At 44.0% G+C, this 24,523-nt stretch overlaps 1 protein-coding gene across 5 annotated transcripts in view; it reads left to right on the top strand.

Moving 5' to 3' along the window:
• The window catches only part of LOC122555102 (OX-2 membrane glycoprotein-like), a 45,475-nt gene that overhangs the window by 6,760 nt on the left and 14,192 nt on the right, over positions 1-24,523 (top strand). For 3 of the 5 annotated variants that reach the window (XM_043700784.2, XM_043700782.2, XM_043700783.2), the window contains 2 exons: positions 1,560-1,892; positions 3,766-3,883. In XM_043700784.2, the coding sequence (XP_043556719.2) occupies positions 1,560-1,892; positions 3,766-3,883 (451 nt within the window). The remainder of the gene's footprint in view (positions 1-1,559; positions 1,893-3,765; positions 3,884-24,523) is intronic. The other 2 variants (XM_043700785.2, XM_043700786.2) reach the window with 1 other exon arrangement.

Below are 24,523 nucleotides of genomic sequence, written 5' to 3'. Positions count from 1 at the left end.
TGCACCAAACCATCTCCTTTCACAGTCCATAGATGACTACATCAGTCAGGATTTTCTCATTCAACAACCAAGATCACACTTTCTCCCCTTTGTGAATTGAATAGATCTATTACTGTCTCTTCAATTCTCTCAACATTTAACTGATTCATTTTCTTTCTAATTGCAATTATTGACCTGAAATTCTTAATTTCTTTGTCCCACATATCCACTATCACATGTGGACAAAGTAAAATTACATGAAACTTGCTTCCTGTTTGAATTCAGTAATCTATTTATGCCTATCTTACTTTTTCCCTTGAAATAGTTTAAACCTTACAATGTAAAGCATGTTTTAAGTCTTGAAAGTTGCATACATTGTCTATTTCCATTGAAAGTTGTATAAATGTTAATGTCTTGATTCCAGCTTAATTATAATGATTTACGATTTAGAAGTTGAAATATCTAATTTGCTAAAAGGAAATATATCTGAGCAGTGAATCAGAGGTTCATCACAGTTCAGTTTCTGCTCATCAATGTAAGCAGGCTGTTTTGCATTTCTGTCCCAGAGAACATGTTAAGAAACACACACTTTAAAAGCATCAGAATAATACCAGATATTTCTGTCACAGCTCACTAACAAACTCTTAACAAGCAACAGCCGAATTACCACAAAAATCAGTGTCAATATTTTTCCTGAAATTTTTGGTAGGAATTGGAAAGTACCACAGAAACTTAGGGGAAACATATTAAATTTATTATTTAATTTTCTATCAGTTTTTCTTTGCCATATTGCTGCTAAATCTGGCCAGAAATAATATTACAGACCTTAAGGCATTGTAGTTTGAATTGAAAGAATAATTGGATTAATTATAATGCAGTAATGTGGGACCACAAAATGCTGAAAAATGCACAGAATTTAGGAAAGTGGATGATACTTCAAGTACATGGGCCTTAAAATAATCCTTGCACAACAAGAAAGCCAAATATAATTGAGCCTTGTTTTTAATCAAAATGTGGCCAACAGGATAGTGGAGATGGCAGTCATACACAATGGATAAGGTAATCTTCCCACTGAAGATGATGTTCAATACTCTTATTCCTTCTGACTATATTCAGAAAAAGAAGCAAAGGCTTTGGTAATAGCATCTAACAGAATGTAAAACCTTTTGGTTTGCCTGTCGTGAATTGAGAAAATGGATGAATAAATAATCTGTTCTAATGTAGTTGGCAGATGCATTAATATTGACCGGATGGTAAACCTCCCCATTCTTCATCAAGCATCATAGTGTTCTTATTTTCTACAGAAAAGGTAGATGATGCCAGTATCTAGCATCTTTCCTGAAAGACAGCACCTCCAATAGTGCAGTAGTCTCTCAGTACACAACTGACAGGGGCAGAGTCAGTCTCCAGAATGCAACTTGAACCCACTCTGACTCAGAGGTGAGCATGCCCCAGCTGAGACCCACTGATATAATTGTCCAGTGCAGTATGAAAACCTCAAAATGTTTCAGGGATAAATACTTTGCTGAAAATTATTATGTAACAATTTATACGGTTTACTTTTTCTTTCGATTTCACAGAAAAGGATGTAAATGTGGAGACACAGAATATCACAGCAGTTTTAGGTGGAAATGTAACCTTCAGCTGTACTTCATATTCAAAAGATATTCAACAGGTCACTTGGCAGAAGTTAAATGGCCAATCGGAGGATAATATTGCTACATTTAGTGAAACAAATGGAGGCAATTTTTCTGTGCCATTTAGTGGTAGAGCTGTTTTCAAGCCAACAAAGGTACAAGTATCTACCATTATACTGTCTGGGGTAAGGCTTGAAGATGAAGGATGTTATCACTGTATCTTTAATACAACGAGAACTGGCCAAAACATTGGGAAGACATGCCTCACTCTGCGTGGTAAGACTGACTATAAATAAGTATATTAAAAAGCTTGAATCCAGGGAAGTGAACTTCATTACAGTATCAATAAGTTAAATAAAAAACAAAATTACTGTAAATATTTAGCAGATCAGAAGTTGTCTATGTAGGATGTGATTTAGAGTTTACAATTCACATTGTTGACCTTACGTCAGTACTCTATCTTCCATTCTGCCATAAAAATATTTAATGACTTCTCCCAGACCAGTCTTTGAGCCACGCATTCACTTCTCAATTTCATGTACTCTATGCTAATTTACAGGAAGTTCAGGTAATAATCCAGAGTTTATAAACTTCAAGGTTTTGCACTTTAATTTAACACCTTGCTTCTCATATTCTCTCTTACTCCAGGTACTTCCCTTTCTCAGGGTTTCCACAATCTGCATTTTCTGATCACTACTTTATACATGAGGAAACCTGAAATGTGATTGACATAAGTCAAGCTTCCTTTGTTTCTCCTAGACAAAGCAGGAAATTGGCCCGTGACATATTTTAAACTTTTCCCTGCTGCTGGCACCAGTATCTTGGCAATATTACAGTACACTGCATGCAAAATTCACTTAAAGAGGAGATAGATTTTTCATTATTTTCTTTTGTCTCACGATGAAGTAATTTCTTTGTAAAATTTAAACCAAAATGTAGATATAGGTGGTGGGAAAAAATGATTTCCATTTTTAAAAAAATGATTTCTGGAACAATATTTACATGTTAAAATTGCTGAATGACTAACTTGAAACCAGGATTATCTGATCCAAATTCATAGCCAATAATACTACAAGAAGAAAAATAACACACAATGAGCAGGAATTTTCAGATGGCATGGTTTCCTGTGCCATCAAAGATTCAGCAGAGAATGTAATGCATTCCCATTGATCAGGACGTCCCATAGTCATTTAACACACAGGAGTTCAATTGGCTGGAGGTGGAATACCCACCTTTTACTCAGGTAGAATTGCCACTTCAAAACTGTGACTCAATCTGATTGGTTGGCAGCTCTGTTGGTACTTCAACACCACCAATAGTGGTTATCAATGGTGGGAATACAGGCAGTCCTCCAATTTAAAATGCTGGAACCCAAAATGTGGAGTCTTGTTGCCAGGACATTTATTTGGGTTTTGCCTCCGACAGGGTATTTTACCTGATGTGGGAATGCTAATGTTAACTCTTGTAACACTTGAAAATAGATGTAGATACTGTGGTTTTGAATAATCCAACAATAGTTTATTACAACTCATCTATATAAACACCAGAAGCTCACACATGATGTTATCTAGTATGGTGGCGAAATGTCTGAAAATGAACCTTGCAGCTCAACAAGCAAACTTACGTCCAGAATATATACAAATATTACATTCACGGGCACATCAGTTTGGACTCATATTAAACTATTATGTTAAAGAGGAAACAGCATAGCATGCTATACTGGAAATGATTCCCAGGATAAGAGGGAATCTGAGATTCTTATAACCTTGGGTCTCACACTTTGATGCTATCATGTTATCATGCATTCATTATGATATCATGAGTATCTCTCTTTGAAGTATACTGACCGTAAGACACAACACAACATACAGAATGGCAAACCTGGACATGATGGGTAGAGGGGTCGTAATGGCAATGTCAGGCATGGAAGGAGGATCCAGGGTGGAGAAACCTCACCTGAGGCCCATGTCAGGTGATATAAGGGGCTTCCTCCCCATCTGTAATCTGCTCCCAGCAGACTCGTCAGTAAAGTTTCTGATAGATGAGGTATGCAAGAAAATGCAAGGTATGCACTGGTCTCCCATTCCCTGAGTATTTAATTCCAATTTTCAACTATGCCACTTATATTTTCCTTTTTTTCTCCCTGCAGCACACATATCAATTAACTCCCATCACTATATTTGGATTGTTGTTGTACTGGTAGCAATTCTGACAGTTGTATTTGTGTTCAGTTGCCACTGCTACAAAAAGATAAGATGCCAGCTAAGGTAAGGTAACTTCATCGATTTACACAATTTTCTGGAAAAGGAGAGTGTTGTGCAGTCTATTAGATTTTTGTTTCCCTTGGTCCTCAGCTCAAAATATTTTTTTGCCCAAGAACTGGTGAAAGTGTGATCTGTCATTGGTAACCAGGCATCTGGTGACTTTCATGAATGACAGGACCGACAGCGGATCTCTTTGGAGAAATGTAAGGAGAGGGAAAGAAACAAATGACAGAAATAAATCAGGTGAAAACAGTTCAAACAGGAACAAGAACCTGCAGGAATGAAACTCTCAATTTCAGTTGTTTCTTTCTGGGTTGAGAGAGATCAAGTGACAATGCAGGAACATAAATCTCATTATTAAAAAGGGTCTTACTGTTATGTACCAGCCCCAGATCACTAGGAAATTGTCCATTTTACAAGATTAATGGCAGACTGGCACAAATCTTCCTGGCAATTTGCAAATCAAGGCAATCTTCCTCACTATGAATTGTTGGGTTATTTATACACTAAGAATGATTGCACTTTAAACTTGCAATAACTCTTTCAGCAAATTCAGGGCTAGTATTTTACAATATTAATGTTGTTTGAGTACATGTTAAAATCAACCTTAAATTTAGGAAAATTCTAGTTGCTAAGTTTTATTCCAGGTAATGAGATGAATTAGAAGACTAACTCACTGCTTCAGAAATATGGCTTGAGACATTTTAACTCAGAGGTCTCTCTGAAATCCCACAAAATGTATGTGAGTAGCCCTGGGAAATCAACAAGAATCATTTGGTCTGTGTTTGTTTTGCAGATTCCACTTATATAGAAACTACGGAGGGCTCTGTGGTAGAATTGACTTAAGCTTTCCTTAGGTTTGAGCGTTTTAAGCCAGTTGTGATAGAATTGCACAATGATGTGCAGATATTCTTAAAGCCATTGCAGTGCCTTTCATTGAGTCCATATGTGGACCCTTTATTCTTTTCCTAGACTTAATTGAGCTGAATTCCATATACTAATCCATTTTGTTTGTTTGCTCGTTCCATTAGGGTATTCAGCTTATCTTGAAATCTCAGAGCTTCTTAGGTCTCAGAAGAGGATGGTGCATAAGATGTAAAACATTAGGATCCTTATTGTGGGGTTTGTGGAGCACGGATTGGTGGTTAGTGTTGAGTGAAGGGTTTGGAGTCAAGATTACCATTTTCAAGATAAAAAGGCCATTCTGAACATAATTACATAGTTAGCAGTTTTGTAAATAGGCCAACTCTTACTTCCTATCACCTGCTGCTTATTTACATTGCTAGTGACAAGTGGGTGTGTGGTGCAGAATGCCCTAGAGAAGGCTGAACAGATGTACATGAATGATAGCAGGTGTCAGCATTTCATTGGGCAGGTTGCACTGTGCATCAATCGAATACCCTTACAGAGTTGGTTGGGTTGACATGAGTGGGTGCAGACTTGCTTTGGAGCGTGGAGGTGCTAACACTCTAGAAACACAACACAAGTCCTGGGAAGGCAAATGTAACTCTGAGTCTAAAAGGCTAGTTAGGTTTCTTCTGAATTTAAATTAGTTACTTTGTGAATGCCAAGAATCCAAGTGTGCATATTTTGGAATTTAAAGTGGGATAATATTGATTAATTATTTTTCCTTTCAAATCCCTCAAATATTTAGACTATTAAATATCATTGCCATTATATTCATATCATTTGGCATATGCCAAGTATTTCAGAACTATATTTTAAAGAAATGTACAGCAATTGTACAACCTTGCTTATGTGTATTTTAATGATCCTGAATATTTAGCTGCCAATAGTGACCCATAATGGTCATATGGACTTTATTTTGCAACCTGTAGCTTCAATAACCTCAAATGAAGCAGTTCCCCAAACTAAATAAAATAGTTATATTTTTCTAAGGATGTGAATACCTGAACCTTTCAGGAATTTTTGTGAATCATACAAATGATTTGTGTTATGGGAGCATTTTATATATCAAACCTGCAGGAACTAGTCGAATGAATAGCAGTACACTGCATTCCCCTACATAATTACATTACTTAGTATGGAAATTCATAATGGAGAAAGTGAGGACTGCAGATGCTAGAGATCAGAGTCGAAGAGTGTAGTACTGCAAAAGCACAGCTGGTCAGTCAGCATCCATCATTCCTGATGAAAAGCTTGTGCTTCTGGCATCGACTTTCCTGCTCCTCAGATACTGCCTGACTAGCTATGCTTTTCCAACACTACACTCTTCGACTCTGGAAATTCATAATGTATAATTTCTAATGTAGTAATCCTCATTTTTGAATTACATTTACTGTATCATTTTTACAAACACACAAACATAAGAAATAGGAACAGTAACAGAGCATTTAGCCCCAGCTCTGCAATTCAATAAAACCCAAGGCTGATCTGAATGTTTTTGTAATTCTACATTTGGAACTATCTTTGAGAACCCATGATTTCCCAACCTAACAAAAATATATATGCCTGTGATTTTTGAGAAGATTTGTAGCTCAGGTTGAGGTTCAGGTTGGAAGTTTGCTCGCTGAGCCGGCAGGTTTGTTTTCAGATGTTTCGTCACCATGCTGGGTAACATCATCAGTGAGCTTCCGGAGAAGCACTGGTGTTCTGTCCCGCTTGCTATTTGTGTGTCTTGGTCTGTTACGGTGGGTGATATCATTTCTGGGTCTTTTTCTCAGAGGTTGGTAAATGGGATCCAAATCGATGTGTTTATTGATGGAGTTCCAGATTGTATGCCAGGCTTTTAGGAATTCCAGTGCATGTCTCTGTTTAGCCTGTCCTAGGATAGATGTGTTGTTCCAGTCAAAATGATGTCTTTCTTCGTCTGGATGTAAGGATAATAGTGATAGTGGGTCATGTCTTTTGGTGGCTGTTTGGTGTTCATGTATCCCAGTGGCTAATGTTGCAATTGTACCAGCCTCCATTGCTTCCTCTGGCAACTCTTCCCATATATGTACCACCCTCTGCGTGAAAACGTTGCCCCGTAGGTCTCTTTTATATCTTTCCCTCTCACCCTAAACCTATGCCCTCTAGTTCTGGACTGCCCAACCCAAGGGAAAATACTTTGCCTATTTACCCTATCCATGCCCCTCATAATTTTGTAAACCTCTCTAAGGTCACCCCTCAGCCTCCGATGCTCCAGTGGAAATTGCCCCAGCCTGGTCAGCGTTTCCCTATAGCTCAAATCCTCCAACCCTGGCAACATCCTTGTAAATCTTTTCTGAACCCTTTCAAGTTTCACAACATCTTTCCGATAGGAAGGAGACCAGAATTGCATGCAATATTCCAACAGTGGCCTAACCAATGTCCTGTACAGCCGCAACATGACCTCACAACTCTTGTACTCAATACTCAATAAAGGAAAGCATACCAAACGCCTTCTTCATTATCCTATCTACCTGTGGCTCCACTTTCAAGGAGCTATGAACCTGCACTCATCTGCTTGACTGCAGATCCATTTCCAGGGAGTACCACAAACTTGTGCTCATATTCCTGTTCAGCCAAAATTTACTTGCACTCAATTTGTCACTGAAATCTTGGTATGAAACCTGAGTGCAAAATTAGAAAGAAGGACTTTAGAAATTTGGCCCATGAAGAGCATTTTTAGATATTAGGCAAGAGTCAAATTAGACAAAGTGTTTGAAGTCTCTGACATGCGAAAATGCACTGCTATGGCTTCTGCTAACTTCCAGCAAGCGCAGTGTCTCAAGTGGTTATTCAAAAATATGTTTTATTATTGTGAAAAGAGAAAGGAAATGAACAACATGAGATTGAACTATTTTTAGTCTCTAAAAATTAGAGCTAATTTAGAGCTAAATGTACAACGGGGTTCCCCAGAGGTCAGTAAAGGGATCACAGTTAATATAATAATGTTATATTAATGGCCTAGACTTGGGTTACATATCACAATTTCAAAATGTATAGATTTCAAAAAACTTCAGAGCGTTATGAATTGTGAGGAGGGTAGAAATGAACCTCAAGAGGACATAGGGCTTATGGACTGAGTGAACATACAACAGATGAGATTTAATACAGAGAAATATAAAGTGATTAATTTTGGTAGGAAGAATAAGGGGAGAAAAATAAACTAAGGCTACAATTTTACATGGGGTGCAGGAACAGAGAGACCTGAGTGCATATGTGCAGAAATTATTGAATGCACCAGGGAGCAATTATTTCAAAAAACCAGACTGGTTTCAAGGCTTCAAAAGAGGAAGAAAATTATGTTAAGTCTTCATACAACACTGTGTAAGAACCATGTCTTTTTTTTAACAAAATCAGAAATTGTTCGAAACACTCAGCAGGCTGGCAGTTTCTGCAGAGAGAAAGCAAAGTTATCGTTTCAGGTCCAGTGACCCATCTTCAGGACACCCAAAATATTAACTTTGCTTTCACTCTGCAGATGCTGCCAGACCTGCTGAGTGCTCCGATCAATTTCTGATATCCAGCATCCATAGTTCTTTGAGTTTTTTTGTTCCATGTCGTTTTCATTTGGGATTCTGAAACTTGTGCACTGAATTGAGAAAGAACTTTTCTAAAACTGGTGTTTTGAAGGGATAGCTGTATGTTTTGGAAGCAAGGAACCTGATGCCCATGTCAAGCATTGTGCAAATAACTATTTGAACAAGAAATAGTTGAAGTTTAAATTGCAGATGATTTTGAGCAGAAAGGTTGTACAAATGATTTGGAGCAGAGGGGTTGGTTGAGATGATTTGGAGCGGAGGGGTTGTACAGATGATTTGGAGCAGAGGGGTTGTTGAGATGATTTGGAGCGGAGGAGTTGTACAGATGATTTGGAGCAGAGGGGTTGTACAGATGATTTGGAGCGGAGGAGTTGTACAGATGATTTGGAGCGGAGGAGTTGAACAGATGATTTGGAGCAGAGGGGTTGTACAAATGATTCGGAGCGGAGGGGTTGTACAGATGATTTGGAGCAGAGGGGTTGTACAGATGATTTGGAGCAGAGGGGTTGTACAGATGATTTGGAGCAGAGGAGTTGTACAGATGATTTGGAGCAGAGGAATGTACAGACGATTTGGAGCAGAGGGGTTGTTGAGATGATTTGGAGCGGAGGAGTTGTACAGATGATATGGAGCAGAGGGGTTGTACAGATGATTTGGAGCAGAGGGGTTGTTGAGATGACTTGGAGCGGAGTTGTTGTACAGATGATATGGAGCAGAGGGGTTGGACAGATGATTTGGAGCAGAGGGGTTGTACAGATGATTTGGAGCAGAGGGGTTGTACAGACGATTTGGAGCAGAGGGGTTGTACAGATGATTTGGAGCAGAGGGGTTGTTGAGATGATTTGGAACGGAGGAGTTGTACAGATGATTTGGAGCAGAGGGGTTGTACAGACGATTTGGAGCGGAGGAGTTGTACAGACGATTTGGAGCAGAGGGGTTGTACAGATGATTTGGAGCAGAGGGGTTGTACAGACGATATGGAGCAGAGGAGTTGTACAGATGATTTGGAGCAGAGGGGTTGTACAGACGATTTGGAGCAGAGGAGTTGTACAGATGATTTGGAGCAGAGGGGTTGTACAGATGATTTGGAGCAGAGGAGTTGTACAGATGATTTGGAGCAGTGGAGTTGTACAGATGATTTGGAGCAGAGGAGTTGTACAGATGATTTGGAGCAGAGGGGTTTTACAGATGATTTGGAGCAGAGGGGTTGTACAGATGTTTTGGAGCAGAGGAGATGTCCAGATGATATGGAGCAGTGGAGTTGTACAGATGATTTGGAGCAGAGGGGTTGTACAGATGATTTGGAGCAGAGGAGTTGTACAGATGATTTGGAGCAGAGGGGTTGTACAGATGATTTGGAGCGGAGGAGTTGTACAGATGATTTGGAGCAGAGGAGTTGTACAGATGATTTGGAGCAGAGGGGTTGTACATACGATTTGGAGCGGAGAGGTTGTACAGATGATTTGGAGCAGAGGGGTTGTACAGATGATTTGGAGCGGAGGAGTTGTACAGATGATTTGGAGCAGAGGGGTTGTACAGATGATTTGGAGCAGAGGGGTTGTACAGATGATTTGGAGCAGAGGGGTTGTACAGATGATTTGGAGCAGAGGAGTTGTACAGATGATTTGGAGCAGAGGAGTTGTACAGATGATTTGGAGCAGAAGGGTTGTACAGATGATATGGAGCGGAGGAGTTGTACAGATGATTTGGAGCAGAGGAGTTGTACAGATGATTTGGAGCGGAGGAGTTGTATAGATGATTTGGAGCAGAGGGGTTGTACAGATGATTTGGAGCAGAGGGGTTGTACATACGATTTGGAGCAGAGGGGTTGTACAGATGATTTGGAGCAGAGGGATTGTACAGACGATTTGGAGCAGAGGGGTTGTTGAGATGATTTGGAGTGGAGGAGTTGTACAGATGATATGGAGCAGAGGGGTTGTACAGATGATTTGGAGCAGAGGGGTTGTTGAGATGATTTGGAGCGGAGGAGTTCTACAGATGATTTGGAGCAGAGGGGTTGTACAGACGATTTGGAGCAGAGGGGTTGTACAGATGATTTGGAGCAGAGGGGTTGTTGAGATGATTTGGAGCAGAGGAGTTGTACAGATGATTTGGAGCAGAGGGGTTGTACAGACGATTTGGAGCGGAGGAGTTGTACAGACGATTTGGAGCAGAGGGGTTGTACAGATGATTTGGAGCAGAGGGGTTGTACAGACGATATGGAGCAGAGGAGTTGTACAGATGATTTGGAGCAGAGGGGTTGTACAGACGATTTGGAGCAGAGGGGTTGTACAGACGATTTGGAACAGAGGGGTTGTACAGATGATTTGGAGCAGAGGGGTTGTACAGATGATTTGGAGCAGAGGAGTTGTACAGATGATTTTGAGCAGAGGGTTTGTACCGATGATATGGAGCAGAGGGGTTGTACACATGACTTGGAGCAGTGGGGTTGCACAGATGATTTGGAGCAGAGGGGTTGTACAGATGATTTGGAACAGAGGGGTTGTACAGATGATTTGGAGCAGAGGGGTTGTACAGATGATTTGGAGCAGAGGAGTTGTACAGATGATTTGGAGCAGAGGAGTTGTACAGATGATTTGGAGCGGAGGGGTTGTACAGATGATTTGGAGCAGAGGGTTTGTACCGATGATATGGAGCAGAGGGGTTGTACAGATGATATGGAGCAGTGGAGTTGTACAGATGATTTGGAGCAGAGGAGTTGTACAGATGATTTGGATCAGAGGGCTTTTTACAGACGATTTGGAGCAGAGGGGTCGTACAGATGATTTGGAGCAGAGGTGTTGTACAGATGATTTGGAGCAGAGGGGTTGTACAGATGATTTGGAGCAGAGGAGTTGTACAGATGATTTGGAGCAGAGGAGTTGTACAGATGATTTGGAGCAGAGGAGTTGTACAGATGATTTTGAGCAGAGGGGTTTTACACATGATTTGGAGCAGAGGGGTTGCACAGATGATTTGGAGCAGAGGGGTTGTACAGATGATTTGGAACAGAGGAGTTGTCCAGATGATATGGAGCAATGGAGTTGTAGAGATGATTTGGAGCAGAGGAGTTGTACACATGATTTGGAGCAGAGGGGTTGTACAGATGATTTGGAGCAGAGTGGTTGTACAGATGATTTGGAGCGGAGGGGTTGTACAGATGATTTGGAGCAGAGGGTTTGTACCGATGATATGGAGCAGAGGAGTTGTACAGATGATATGGAGCAGTGGAGTTGTACAGATGATTTGGAGCAGAGGAGTTGTACAGATGATTTGGATCAGAGGGCTTTTTACAGATGATTTGGAGCAGAGGGGTTGTACAGATGATATGGAGCAGAGGGGTCGTACAGACGATTTGGAGCAGAGGGGTTGTACAGATGTTTTGTAGCGGAGGGGTTGTACAGATGATTTGGAGCAAAGGGGTTCTACAGATGACTTAGAGCAGAGGGATTGTACAGACGATTTGGAGCAGAGGGGTTGTACAGACGATTTGGAGCATAGGGGTTGTACAAATGCTTTGGAGCAGAGTGGTTGTACAGATGATATGGAGCGGAGGGGACGTACAGACGATTTGGAGCAGAGGGGTCGTACAGATGATTTGGAGCAGAGGTGTTGTACAGATGATTTGGAGCAGAGGGGTTGTTCAGATGATTTGGAGCAGAGGAGTTGTACAGATGATTTGGAGCAGAGGAGTTGTACAGATGATTTGGAGCAGAGGAGTTGTACAGATGATTTGGAGCAGAGGAGTTGTACAGATGATTTTGAGCAGAGGGGTTTTACACATGATTTGGAGCAGAGGGGTTGCACAGATGATTTGGAGCAGAGGGGTTGTACAGATGATTTGGAACAGAGGAGTTGTCCAGATGATATGGAGCAATGGAGTTGTAGAGATGATTTGGAGCAGAGGAGTTGTACACATGATTTGGAGCAGAGGGGTTGTACAGATGATTTGGAGCAGAGTGGTTGGACAGATGATTTGGAGCGGAGGGGTTGTACAGATGATTTGGAGCAGAGGGTTTGTACCGATGATATGGAGCAGTGGAGTTGTACAGATCATTTGGAGCAGAGGGGTTTTACAGATGATTTGGAGCAGAGGGGTTGTACAGATGATTTGGAGCAGAGGGGTTGTACAGATGATATGGAGCAGTGGAGTTGTACAGATGATTTGGAGCAGAGGAGTTGTACAGATGATTTGGATCAGAGGGCTTTTTACAGATGATTTGGAGCAGAGGGGTTGTACAGATGATATGGAGCAGAGGGGTCGTACAGACGATTTGGAGCAGAGGGGTTGTACAGATGTTTTGTAGCGGAGGGGTTGTACAGATGATTTGGAGCAAAGGGGTTCTACAGATGACTTAGAGCAGAGGGATTGTACAGACGATTTGGAGCAGAGGGGTTGTACAGACGATTTGGAGCATAGGGGTTGTACAAATGCTTTGGAGCAGAGTGGTTGTACAGATGATATGGAGCGGAGGGGTCGTACAGACGATTTGGAGCAGAGGGGTCGTACAGATGATTTGGAGCAGAGGTGTTGTACAGATGATTTGGAGCAGAGGGGTTGTACAGATGATTTGGAGCAGAGGAGTTGTACAGATGATTTGGAGCAGAGGAGTTGTACAGATGATTTGGAGCAGAGGAGTTGTACAGATGATTTTGAGCAGAGGGGTTTTACACATGATTTGGAGCAGAGGGGTTGCACAGATGATTTGGAGCAGAGGGGTTGTACAGATGATTTGGAACAGAGGAGTTGTCCAGATGATATGGAGCAATGGAGTTGTAGAGATGATTTGGAGCAGAGGAGTTGTACACATGATTTGGAGCAGAGGGGTTGTACAGATGATTTGGAGCAGAGGGGTTGTACAGATGATTTGGAGCGGAGGGGTTGTACAGATGATTTGGAGCAGAGGGTTTGTACCGATGATATGGAGCAGAGGAGTTGTACAGATGTTATGGAGCAGTGGAGTTGTACAGATGATTTGGAGCAGAGGAGTTGTACAGATGATTTGGATCAGAGGGCTTTTTACAGATGATTTGGAGCAGAGGGGTTGTACAGATGATATGGAGCAGAGGGGTCGTACAGACGATTTGGAGCAGAGGGGTTGTACAGATGATTTGGAGCAAAGGGGTTCTACAGATGACTTAGAGCAGAGGGATTGTACAGACGATTTGGAGCAGAGGGGTTGTACAGACGATTTGGAGTATAGGGGTTGTACAAATGCTTTGGATCAGAGTGGTTGTACAGATGATATGGAGCGGAGGGGTCGTACAGACGATTTGGAGCAGAGGGGTCGTACAGATGATTTGGAGCAGAGGTGTTGTACAGATGATTTGGAGCAGAGGGGTTGTTCAGATGATTTGGAGCGGAGGAGTTGTACACATGATTCGGAGCAGAGGGGTTGTACAGATGATTTGGAGCAGAGGGGTTGTACAGATGATTTGGAGCAGAGGAGTTGTACAGATGTAATGGAGCAGTGGAGTTGTACAGATGATTTGGAGCAGAGGGGTTGTACAGATGATTGGAGCAGAGGGGTTGTACAGACGATTTGGAGCAGAGGGGTTGTACAGATGATTTCGAGCCGTGGAGTTGTACAGATGATTTGGAGCAGAGGGCTTGTACAGATGATTTGGAGCAGAGGGGTTGTACAGATGATATGGAGCAGTGGAGTTGTACAGAGGATTTTGAGCAGAGGGGTTTTACAGATGATTTGCAGCAGAGGGGTTGTTCAGATGATTTTGAGAGAGGGGTTGTACAGACGATATGGAGCAGAGGGGTTGTACAAATGATTTGGAGCAGAGGAGTTGCACAGATGATTTGGAGCAGAGGAGTTGTACAGATGATTTGGAGCAGAGGAGTTGTACAGATGATTTGGAGCAGAGGAGTTGTACAGATGATTTGGAGCAGAGGAGTTGTACAGATGATTTGGAGCAGAGGAGTTGTACAGATGATTTGGAGCAGAGGGGTTTTACAGATGATTTGGAGCAGAGGGGTTGTACAGATGATTTGGAGCAGAGGAGTTGTCCAGATGATACGGAGCAGAGGAGTTGTACAGATGGTTTGGAGCAGAGGAATTGTACAGATGATTTGGAGCAGAGGGGTTGTACCGATGACATGGAGCAGTGGAGTTGGACAGATGATTTGGAGCAGAGGGGTTTTACAGATGATTTGGAGCAGAGGGGTTGTACAGATGATTTGGAGCAGAGGAGTTGTCCAGATGATATGGAGAAGTGGAGTTGTACAGATGATTTGGAGCAGATGAGTTTTACAGATGATTTGGATCAGAGGGGTTTTTACAGATGATTTGGAGCAGAGGGCCTGTACAGATGATATGGAGCAGAGGGGTTGTACAGACGATTTGGAGCAGAGGGGTTGAACAGACGATTTGGAGCAGAGGGTTTGTACAGATGATTTGGAGCAGAGGAGTTGCACAAATGATATGGAGCGGAGAGGTCGTACAGACGATTTGGAGCAGAGGGGTTGTACAGATGATTTGGAGCGGAGGAGTTGTGCAGATGAATTGGAACAGAGGGGTTGTACAGATGATTTGGAGCAGATGAGTTGTACAGACGATTTGGAGAGGAGGAGTTGTACAGATGATTTGGAGCAGAAGAGTTGTACAGATGATTTGGAGCAGAGGGGTTGTACAGATGATTTGGAGCAGAGGAGATGTACAGATGATTTGGAGCAGAGGAGTTGTACAGATGATTTGGAGCAGAGCGGTTGTACAGATGAAATGGAGCGGAGGATTTGTACAGATGATTTGGAGCAGAGGAGTTGTACAGATGATTTGGAGCGGAGGAGTTGTACAGATGATTTGGAGCAGAGGGGTTGTACAGATGATTTGGAGCAGAGGGATTGTACAGACGATTTGGAGCAGAGGGGTTGTTGAGATGATTTGGAGCGGAGGAGTTGTACAGATGATATGGAGCAGAGGGGTTGTACAGGTGATTTGGAGTAGAGGGGTTGTTGAGATGATTTGGAGCGGAGGAGTTGTACAGATGATTTGGAGCAGAGGGGTTGTACAGATGATTTGGAGCAGAGGGGTTGTTGAGATGATTTGGAGCGATGGAGTTGTACAGATGATATGGAGCAGAGGGGTTGTACAGACGATCTGGAGCGGAGGAGTTGTACAGACGATTTGGAGCAGAGGGGTTGTTGAGATGATTTGGAGCGGAGGAGTTGTACGGATGATTTGGAGCAGAGGGGTTAGACAGATGATTTGGAGCAGAGGGGTTGTTGAGATGATTTGGAGCGATGGGGTTGTACAGACGATATGGAGCAGAGGAGTTCTACAGATGATTTGGAACAGAGGGGTTGTACAGACGATTTGGATCAGAGGGGTTGTACAGACGATATGGAGCAGAGGAGTTGTGCAGATGATTTGGAGCAGAGGAGTTGTGCAGATGATTTGGAGCAGAGGAGTTGTACAGATGATTTGGAGCAGAGGAGTTGTACAGATGATTTGGAGCAGAGGAGTTGTACAGATGATTTTGAGCAGAGGGGTTTTAAAGATGATTTGGAGCAGAGGGGTTGTATAGATGATTTGGAGCAGAGGAGATGTCCAGATGATATGGAGCAGTGGAGTTGTACAGATGATTTGGAGCAGAGGAGTTGAACAGATGATTTGGAGCAGAGGAGTTGCACAGATGACTTGGAGCAACGGGGTTCTACAGATGACTTAGAGCAGAGGGGTTGTACAGACGATTTGGAACAGAGGGGTTGTACAGGCGATTTGGAGCATAGGGGTTGTACAGGTGATTTGGAGTAGAGGGGTTGTTGAGATGATTTGGAGCGGAGGAGTTGTACAGATGATTTGGAGCAGAGGGGTTGTACAGATGATTTGGAGCAGAGGGGTTGTTGAGATGATTTGGAGCGATGGAGTTGTACAGATGATATGGAGCAGAGGGGTTGTACAGACGATCTGGAGCGGAGGAGTTGTACAGACGATTTGGAGCAGAGGGGTTGTTGAGATAATTTGGAGCGGAGGAGTTGTACAGATGATTTGGAGCAGAGGGGTTAGACAGATGATTTGGAGCAGAGGGGTTGTTGAGATGATTTGGAGCGATGGGGTTGTACAGACGATATGGAGCAGAGGAGTTCTACAGATGATTTGGAACAGAGGGGTTGTACAGACGATTTGGATCAGAGGGGTTGTACAGACGATATGGAGCAGAGGAGTTGTGCAGATGATTTGGAGCAGAGGAGTTGTACAGATGATTTGGAGCAGAGGAGTTGTACAGATGATTTGGAGCAGAGGAGTTGTACAGATGATTTTGAGCAGAGGGGTTTTAAAGATGATTTGGAGCAGAGGGGTTGTATAGATGATTTGGAGCAGAGGAGATGTCCAGATGATATGGAGCAGTGGAGTTGTACAGATGATTTGGAGCAGAGGGGTTGTACAGACGATTTGGAGCAGAGGGGTTGTACAGGCGATTTGGAGCATAGGGGTTGTACAGATGATTTGGAGCAGAGTGATTGTACAGATGATATGGAGTGGAGGGGTCGTACAGAGGATTTGGAGCATAGGGGTTGTACAGATGATTTGGAGCAGAGTGATTGTACAGATGATATGGAGTGGAGGGGTCGTACAGATGATTTGGAGCAGAGTGATTGTACAGATGATATGGAGTGGAGGGGTCGTACAGATGATTTGGAGCAGAGGGGTTGTACAGATGATTTGGAGCAGAGTGATTGTACAGATGATATGGAGTGGAGGGGTCGTACAGAGGATTTGGAGCGGAGGAGTTGTACAGATGATTTGGAGCACAGGTGTTGTACAGATGATTTGGAGCAGAGCGGTTGTACAGATGATTTGGAGCAGAGGGGTTGTACAGATGATTTGGAGCAGAGGGGTTGTACAGATGATTTGGAGCCGAGGAGTTGTACAGATGATTTGGAGCAGATGGCTTGTACAGATGATTAGGAGCAGAGGAGTTGTACAGATGATATGGAGCAGAGGGGTTGTCCAGACGATTTGGAGTAGAGGGGTTGTACAGATGATATGGAGCAGTGGATTTGTACAGATGATTTTGAGAGAGGGGTTGTACAGATGATATGGAGCAGAGGAGTCGTACAGGCGGTTTGGAGCAGAGGGGTTGTACAGATGATTTGGAGCAGAGGAGTTGTATAGATGATTTGGAGCAGAGGGCTTCTACAGATGATTTGGAGCAGAGGGGTTGAACAGATGATTTGGAGCAGAGGGGTTGTACAGATGATATGGAGCAGATGGGTCGTACAGTCGATTTGGAGCAGAGGGGTTGTACAGATGATATGGAGCAGTGGAGTTGTACAGATGATTTGGAGCAGAGGAGTTGTACAGATGATTTGGAGCGGAGGAGTTGTACAGATGATTTGGAGCAGAGGAGTTGTACAGATGATTTGGAGCAGAGGGATTGTACAGATGATATGGAGCAGAGGGGTCGTACAGACGATTTGGAGCAAAGGGGTTGTACAGATGATTTGGAGCAGAGGGGTTGTACAGATGACATGGAGCGGAGGAGTTGTACAGATGATTTGGAGCAGAGGAATTGTACAGATGATTTGGAGCAGAGGGGTTGTACGGATGATTTGGAGCAGAGGGATTGTACAGACGATTTGGAGCAGAGGGGTTGTTGAGATGATTTGGAGCGGAGGAGTTGTACAGATGATATGGAGCAGAGGGGTTGTACAGGTGATTTGGAGCAGAGGGGTTGTTGAGATGATTTGGAGCGCAGGAGTTGTACAGATGATATGGAGCAGAGGGGTTGTACAGACGATTTGGAGCAGAGGGTTTGTACAGATGATTTGGAACAGAGGGGTTGTACAGACGATTTGGAGCAGAGGGTTTGTACAGATGATTTGGAGCAGAGGGATTGTCCAGATGATATGGAGCAGAGGAGTTGTACAGATGATTTGGAGCAGAGGAGTTGTACAGATGGTTTTGAGCAGAGGGATTGTACAGATGATATGGAGCAGTTGGGTCGTACAGACGATTTGGAGCAGAGGGGTTGTACAGATGATATGGAGCAGTGGAGTTGTACAGATGATTTGGAGCGGAGGAGTTGTACAGATGATTTGGAGCAGAGGGGTTGTACAGATGATTTGGAGCAGAGGGATTGTACAGATGATATGGAGCAGAGGGGTCGTACAGACGATTTGGAGCAAAGGGGTTGTACAGATGATTTGGAGCAGAGGGGTTGTACAGATGATTTGGAGCAGAGGGTTTGTACAGATGACATGGTGCGGAGGAGTTGTACAGATGATTTGGAGCAGAGGAGTTGTACAGATGATTTGGAGCAGAGGGGTTGTACGGATGATTTGGAGCAGAGGGATTGTACAGACGATTTGGAGCAGAGGGGTTGTTGAGATGATTTGGAGCGGAGGAGTTGTACAGATGATATGGAGCAGAGGGGTTGTACAGGTGATTTGGAGCAGAGGGGTTGTTGAGATGATTTGGAGCGGAGGAGTTGTACAGATGCTATGGAGCAGAGGGGTTGTACAGACGATTTGGAGCAGAGGGTTTGTACAGATGATTTGGAACAGAGGGGTTGTACAGACGATTTGGAGCAGAGTGGTTGTTGAGATGATTTGGAGCAGAGGGGTTGTCCAGATGATATGGAGCAGAGGAGTTGTACAGATGATTTGGAGCAGAGGGATTGCACAGATGGTTTTGAGCAGAGGGGATATACAGATGATTTGGAGCAGAGTGGTTGTACAGATTATTTGGAGCGGAGGGGTTGTACAGATGATTTGGAGCAGAGGAGTTGTACCGATGATATGGGACAGTGGTGTTGTACAGATGATTCGGAGCAGAGGGTTTTTACAGATGAATTGGAGCAGAGGGGTTGCTCAGATGATTTGGAGCAGGGGAGTTGGACAGATGATATGAAGCAGTGGAGTTGTACAGATGATATGGAGCAGTGGAGTTGTACAGATGATTTGGAGCAGAGGAGTTGTACAGATGATTTGGATCAGAGGGGTCGTACAGACGATTTGGAGCAGAGGGGTTGTACAGATGATTTGGAGCGGAGGGGTTGTACGGATGATTTGGAGCAAAGGGGTTCTACAGATGACTTTCAGCAGAGGGGTTGTACAGACGATTTGGAGCAGAGGGGTTGTACAGATGATTTGGAGCAGAGGGGTTGTACAGATGATTTGGAGCAGAGGAGTTGTACAGATGATTTGGAGCAGAGGGGCTGTACAGATGATTTGGAGCAGAGGGATTGTACAGACGATTTGGAGCAGAGGGGTTGTTGAGATGATTTGGAGCGGAGCAGTTGTACAGATGATATGGAGCAGAGGGGTTGTACAGACGATTTGGAGCAGAGGGGTTGTTGAGATGATTTGGAGCGGAGGGGTTGTACAGATGATTTGGAGCAGAGGGGTTGTACAGATGATTTGGAGCAGAGGGGTTTTACAGACGATTTGGAGCAGAGGGGTTGTTGAGATGATTTGGAGCGATGGAGTTGTACAGATGATATGGAGCAGAGGGGTTGTACAGACGATCTGGAGCAGAGGAGTTGTACAGACGATTTGGATCAGAGGGGTTGTACAGACGATATGGAGCAGAGGAGTTGTGCAGATGATTTGGAGCAGAGGAGTTGTACAGATGATTTGGAGCAGAGGAGTTGTACAGATGATTTGGAGCAGAGGAGTTGTACAGATGATTTTGAGCAGAGGGGTTTTAAAGATGATTTGGAGCAGAGGGGTTGTATAGATGATTTGGAGCAGAGGAGATGTCCAGATGATATGGAGCAGTGGTGTTGTACAGATGATTTGGAGCAGAGGAGTTGCACAGATGACTTGGAGCAACGGGGTTCGACAGATGACTTAGAGCAGAGTGGTTGTACAGACGATTTGGAGCAGAGGGGTTGTACAGGCGATTTGGAGCATAGGGGTTGTACAGATGATTTGGAGCAGAGTGATTGTACAGATGATATGGAGCGGAGGGGTCGTACAGAGGATTTGGAGCAGAGGGGTTGTACAGATGATTTGGAGCGGAGGAGTTGTACAGATGATTTGGAGCAGAGGGGTTGTACAGATGATTTGGAATAGAGGTGTTGTACAGATGATTTGGAGCACAGGTGTTGTACAGATGATTTGGAGCAGAGGGGTTGTACAGATGATTTGGAGCGGAGGAGTTGTACACATGATTCGGAGCAGAGGGGTTGTACAGATGATTTGGAGCAGAGGGGTTGTACAGATGATTTGGAGCGGAGGGGTTGTACAGATGATTTGGAGCAGAGCGGTTGTACAGATGATTTGGAGCAGAGGGGTTGTACAGATGATTTGGAGCAGAGGGGTTGTACAGATGATTTGGAGCCGAGGAGTTGTACAGATGATTTGGAGCAGATGGCTTGTACAGATGATTAGGAGCAGAGGGGTTGTACAGATGATATGGAGCAGAGGGGTTGTACAGATGATTTGGAGCAGAGGGGTTGTACACATGATTTGGAGCAGAGGGGTTGTACAGATGATTTGGAGCAGAGGGGTTGTACAGATGATTTGGAGCGGAGGGGTTGTACAGATGATTTGGAGCAGAGCGGTTGTACAGATGATTTAGAGCCGAGGAGTTGTACAGATGATTTGGAGCAGATGGCTTGTACAGATGATTAGGAGCAGAGGAGTTGTACAGATGATATGGAGCAGAGGGGTTGTCCAGATGATTTGGAGTAGAGGGGTTGTACAGATGATATGGAGCAGTGGATTTGTACAGATGATTTTGAGAGAGGGGTTGTACAGATGATATGGAGCAGGGGGGTCGTACAGGCGGTTTGGAGCAGAGGGGTTGTACAGATGATTTGGAGCAGAGGAGTTGTATAGATGATTTGGAGCAGAGTGGTTGAACAGATGATTTGGAGCAGAGGGGTTGTACAGATGATTAGGAGCAGAGGAGTTGTACAGATGATATGGAGCAGAGGGGTTGTCCAGATGATTTGGAGCAGAGGGATTGGACAGACGATTTGGAGCAGAGGGGTTGTTGAGATGATTTGGAGCGGAGGAGTTGTACAGATGATATGGAGCAGAGGGGTTGTACAGGTGATTTGGAGCAGAGGGGTTGTTGAGATGATTTGGAGCGGAGGAGTTGTACAGATGATATGGAGCAGAGGGGTTGTACAGACGATTTGGAGCAGAGGGTTTGTACAGATGATTTGGAACAGAGGGGTTGTACAGACGTTTTGGAGCAGAGTGGTTGTTGAGATGATTTGGAGAAGAGGGGTTGTCCAGATGATATGGAGCAGAGGAGTTGTACAGATGATTTGGAGCAGAGGGATTGTACAGATGGTTTTGAGCAGAGGGGATTTACAGATGATTTGGAGCAGAGTGGTTGTACAGATTATTTTGAGCGGAGGGGTTGTACAGATGATTTGGAGCAGAGGGGTTGTACCGATGATATGGGACAGTGGAGTTGTACAGATGATTCGGAGCAGAGGGGTTTTACAGATGAATTGGAGCAGAGGGGTTGCTCAGATGATTTGGAGCAGGGGAGTTGGACAGATGATATGGAGCAGTGGAGTTGTACAGATGATATGGAGCAGTGGAGTTGTACAGATGATTTGGAGCAGAGGAGTTGTACAGATGATTTGGATCAGAGGGGTCATACAGACGATTTGGAGCAGAGGGGTTGTACAGATGATTTGGAGCGGAGGGGTTGTACAGATGATTTGGAGCGGAGGGGTTGTACAGATGATTTGGAGCAAAGGGGTTCTACAGATGACTTACAGCAGAGGGGTTGTACAGACGATTTGGAGCAGAATGGTTGTTGAGATGAGTTGGAGCGATGGAGTTGTACAGATGATATGGAGCAGAGGGGTTGTACAGACAACTTGGAGCGGAGGAGTTGTTCAGATGATTTGGATCAGAGGAGGTGTACAGATGATTTGGAGCAGAGAGGTTGTACAGATGATTTCGAGCAGAGGGGTTGTACAGACGATATGGAGCAGAGGAGTTGTACAGATGATTTGGAGCAGAGGGGTTGTACAGACGATTTGGAGCAGAGGGGTTGTTGAGATGATATGGAGCGATGGAGTTGTACAGATGATAGAGAGCAGAGGGGTTGTACAGATGATTTGGAGCAGAGGGGTTGTACAGATGATATGGAGCGGAGGAGTTGTACAGATGATTTGGAGCAGAGGAGTTGTACAGATGATTTGGAGCAGAGGGGTTGTACAGATGATTTGGAGCAGAGGGATTGTACAGACGATTTGGAGCAGAGGGGTTGTTGAGATGATTTGGAGCGGAGCAGTTGTACAGATGATATGGAGCAGAGGGGTTGTACAGGTGATTTGGAGCAGAGGGGTTGTTGAGATGATTTGGAGCGGAGGAGTTATACAGATGATATGGAGCAGAGGGGTTGTACAGACGATTTGGAGCAGAGGGTTTGTACAGATGATTTGGAACAGAGGGGTTGTACAGATGATTTGGAGCAGAATGGTTGTTGAGATGAGTTGGAGCGATGGAGTTGTACAGATGATATGGAGCAGAGGGGTTGTACAGACAATTTGGAGCGGAGGAGTTGTTCAGATGATTTGGATCAGAGGAGGTGTACAGATGATTTGGAGCAGAGAGGTTGTACAGATGATTTCGAGCAGAGGGGTTGTACAGACGATATGGAGCAGAGGAGTTGTACAGATGATTTGGAGCAGAGGGTTTGTACAGACGATTTGGAGCAGAGGGGTTGTTGAGATGATATGGAGCGATGGAGTTGTACAGATGATAGAGAGCAGAGGGGTTGTACAGACAATTTGGAGCAGAGGGGTTGTACAGACAATTTGGAGCGGAGGAGTTGTTCAGATGATTTGGATCAGAGGAGGTGTACAGATGATTTGGAGCAGAGGGGTTGTACAGATGATTTCGAGCAGAGGGGTTGTACAGACGATATGGAGCAGAGGAGTTGTACAGATGATTTGGAGCAGAGGGGTTGTACAGACGATTTGGAGCAGAGGGGTTGTTGAGATGATATGGAGCGATGGTGTTGTACAGATGATAGAGAGCAGAGGGGTTGTACAGACAATTTGGAGCGGAGGAGTTGTACAGATGATTTGGAGCGGAGGAGTTGTACAGATGATATGGAGCAGAGGGGTTGTACAGGTGATTTGGAGCAGAGGGATTGTTGAGATGATTTGGAGCGGAGGAGTTGTACAGATGATATGGAGCAGAGGGGTTGTACAGACGATTTGGAGCAGAGGGTTTGTCCAGATGATTTGCAACAGAGGGGTTGTACAGACGATTTGGAGCAGAGTGGTTGTTGAGATGATTTGGAGCGATGGAGTTGTACAGATGATATGGAGCAGAGGGGTTGTACAGACGATTTGGAGCGGAGGAGTTGTACACATGATTCGGAGCAGAGGGGTTGTACAGATGATTTGGAGCAGAGGGGTTGTACAGATGATTTGGAGCGGAGGGGTTGCACAGATGATTTGGAGCAGAGCGGTTGTACAGATGATTTGGAGCCGAGGAGTTGTACAGATGATTTGGAGCAGATGGCTTGTACAGATGATTAGGAGCAGAGGAGTTGTACAGATGATATGGAGCAGAGGGGTTGTACAGATGATTTGGATCAGAGGGGTTGTACACATGATTCGGAGCAAAGGGGTTGTACAGATGATTTGGAGCAGAGGGGTTGTCCAGACGATTTGGAGTAGAGGGGTTGTACAGATGATATGGAGCAGTGGATTTGTACAGATGATTTTGAGAGAGGGGTTGTACAGATGATATGGAGCAGAGGGGTCGTACAGGCGGTTTGGAGCAGAGGGGTTGTACAGATGATTTGGAGCAGAGGAGTTGTCTAGATGATTTGGAGCAGAGTGGTTGAACAGATGATTTGGAGCAGAGGGGTTGTACAGATGATTAGGAGCAGAGGAGTTGTACAGATGATATGGAGCAGAGGGGTTGTCCAGATGATTTGGAGCAGAGGGATTGGACAGACGATTTGGAGCAGAGGGGTTGTTGAGATGATTTGGAGCGGAGGAGTTGTACAGATGATATGGAGCAGAGGGGTTGTACAGGTGATTTGGAGCAGAGGGGTTGTTGAGATGATTTGGAGCGGAGGAGTTGTACAGATGATATGGAGCAGAGGGGTTGTACAGACGATTTGGAGCAGAGGGTTTGTACAGATGATTTGGAACAGAGGGGTTGTACAGACGTTTTGGTGCAGAGTGGTTGTTGAGATGATTTGGAGAAGAGGGGTTGTCCAGA

The sequence above is a fragment of the Chiloscyllium plagiosum genome, unplaced genomic scaffold (assembly GCF_037043375.1).
Source record: "Chiloscyllium plagiosum isolate Xiang-an unplaced genomic scaffold, Cpla_swu_hap1 HiC_scaffold_12, whole genome shotgun sequence".
In the NCBI taxonomy this organism is placed as follows: Eukaryota; Metazoa; Chordata; class Chondrichthyes; order Orectolobiformes; family Hemiscylliidae; genus Chiloscyllium; species Chiloscyllium plagiosum.
Note: the sequence above shows the minus strand (reverse complement) of the source record. Positions and strands in the feature narration are given on the sequence as shown.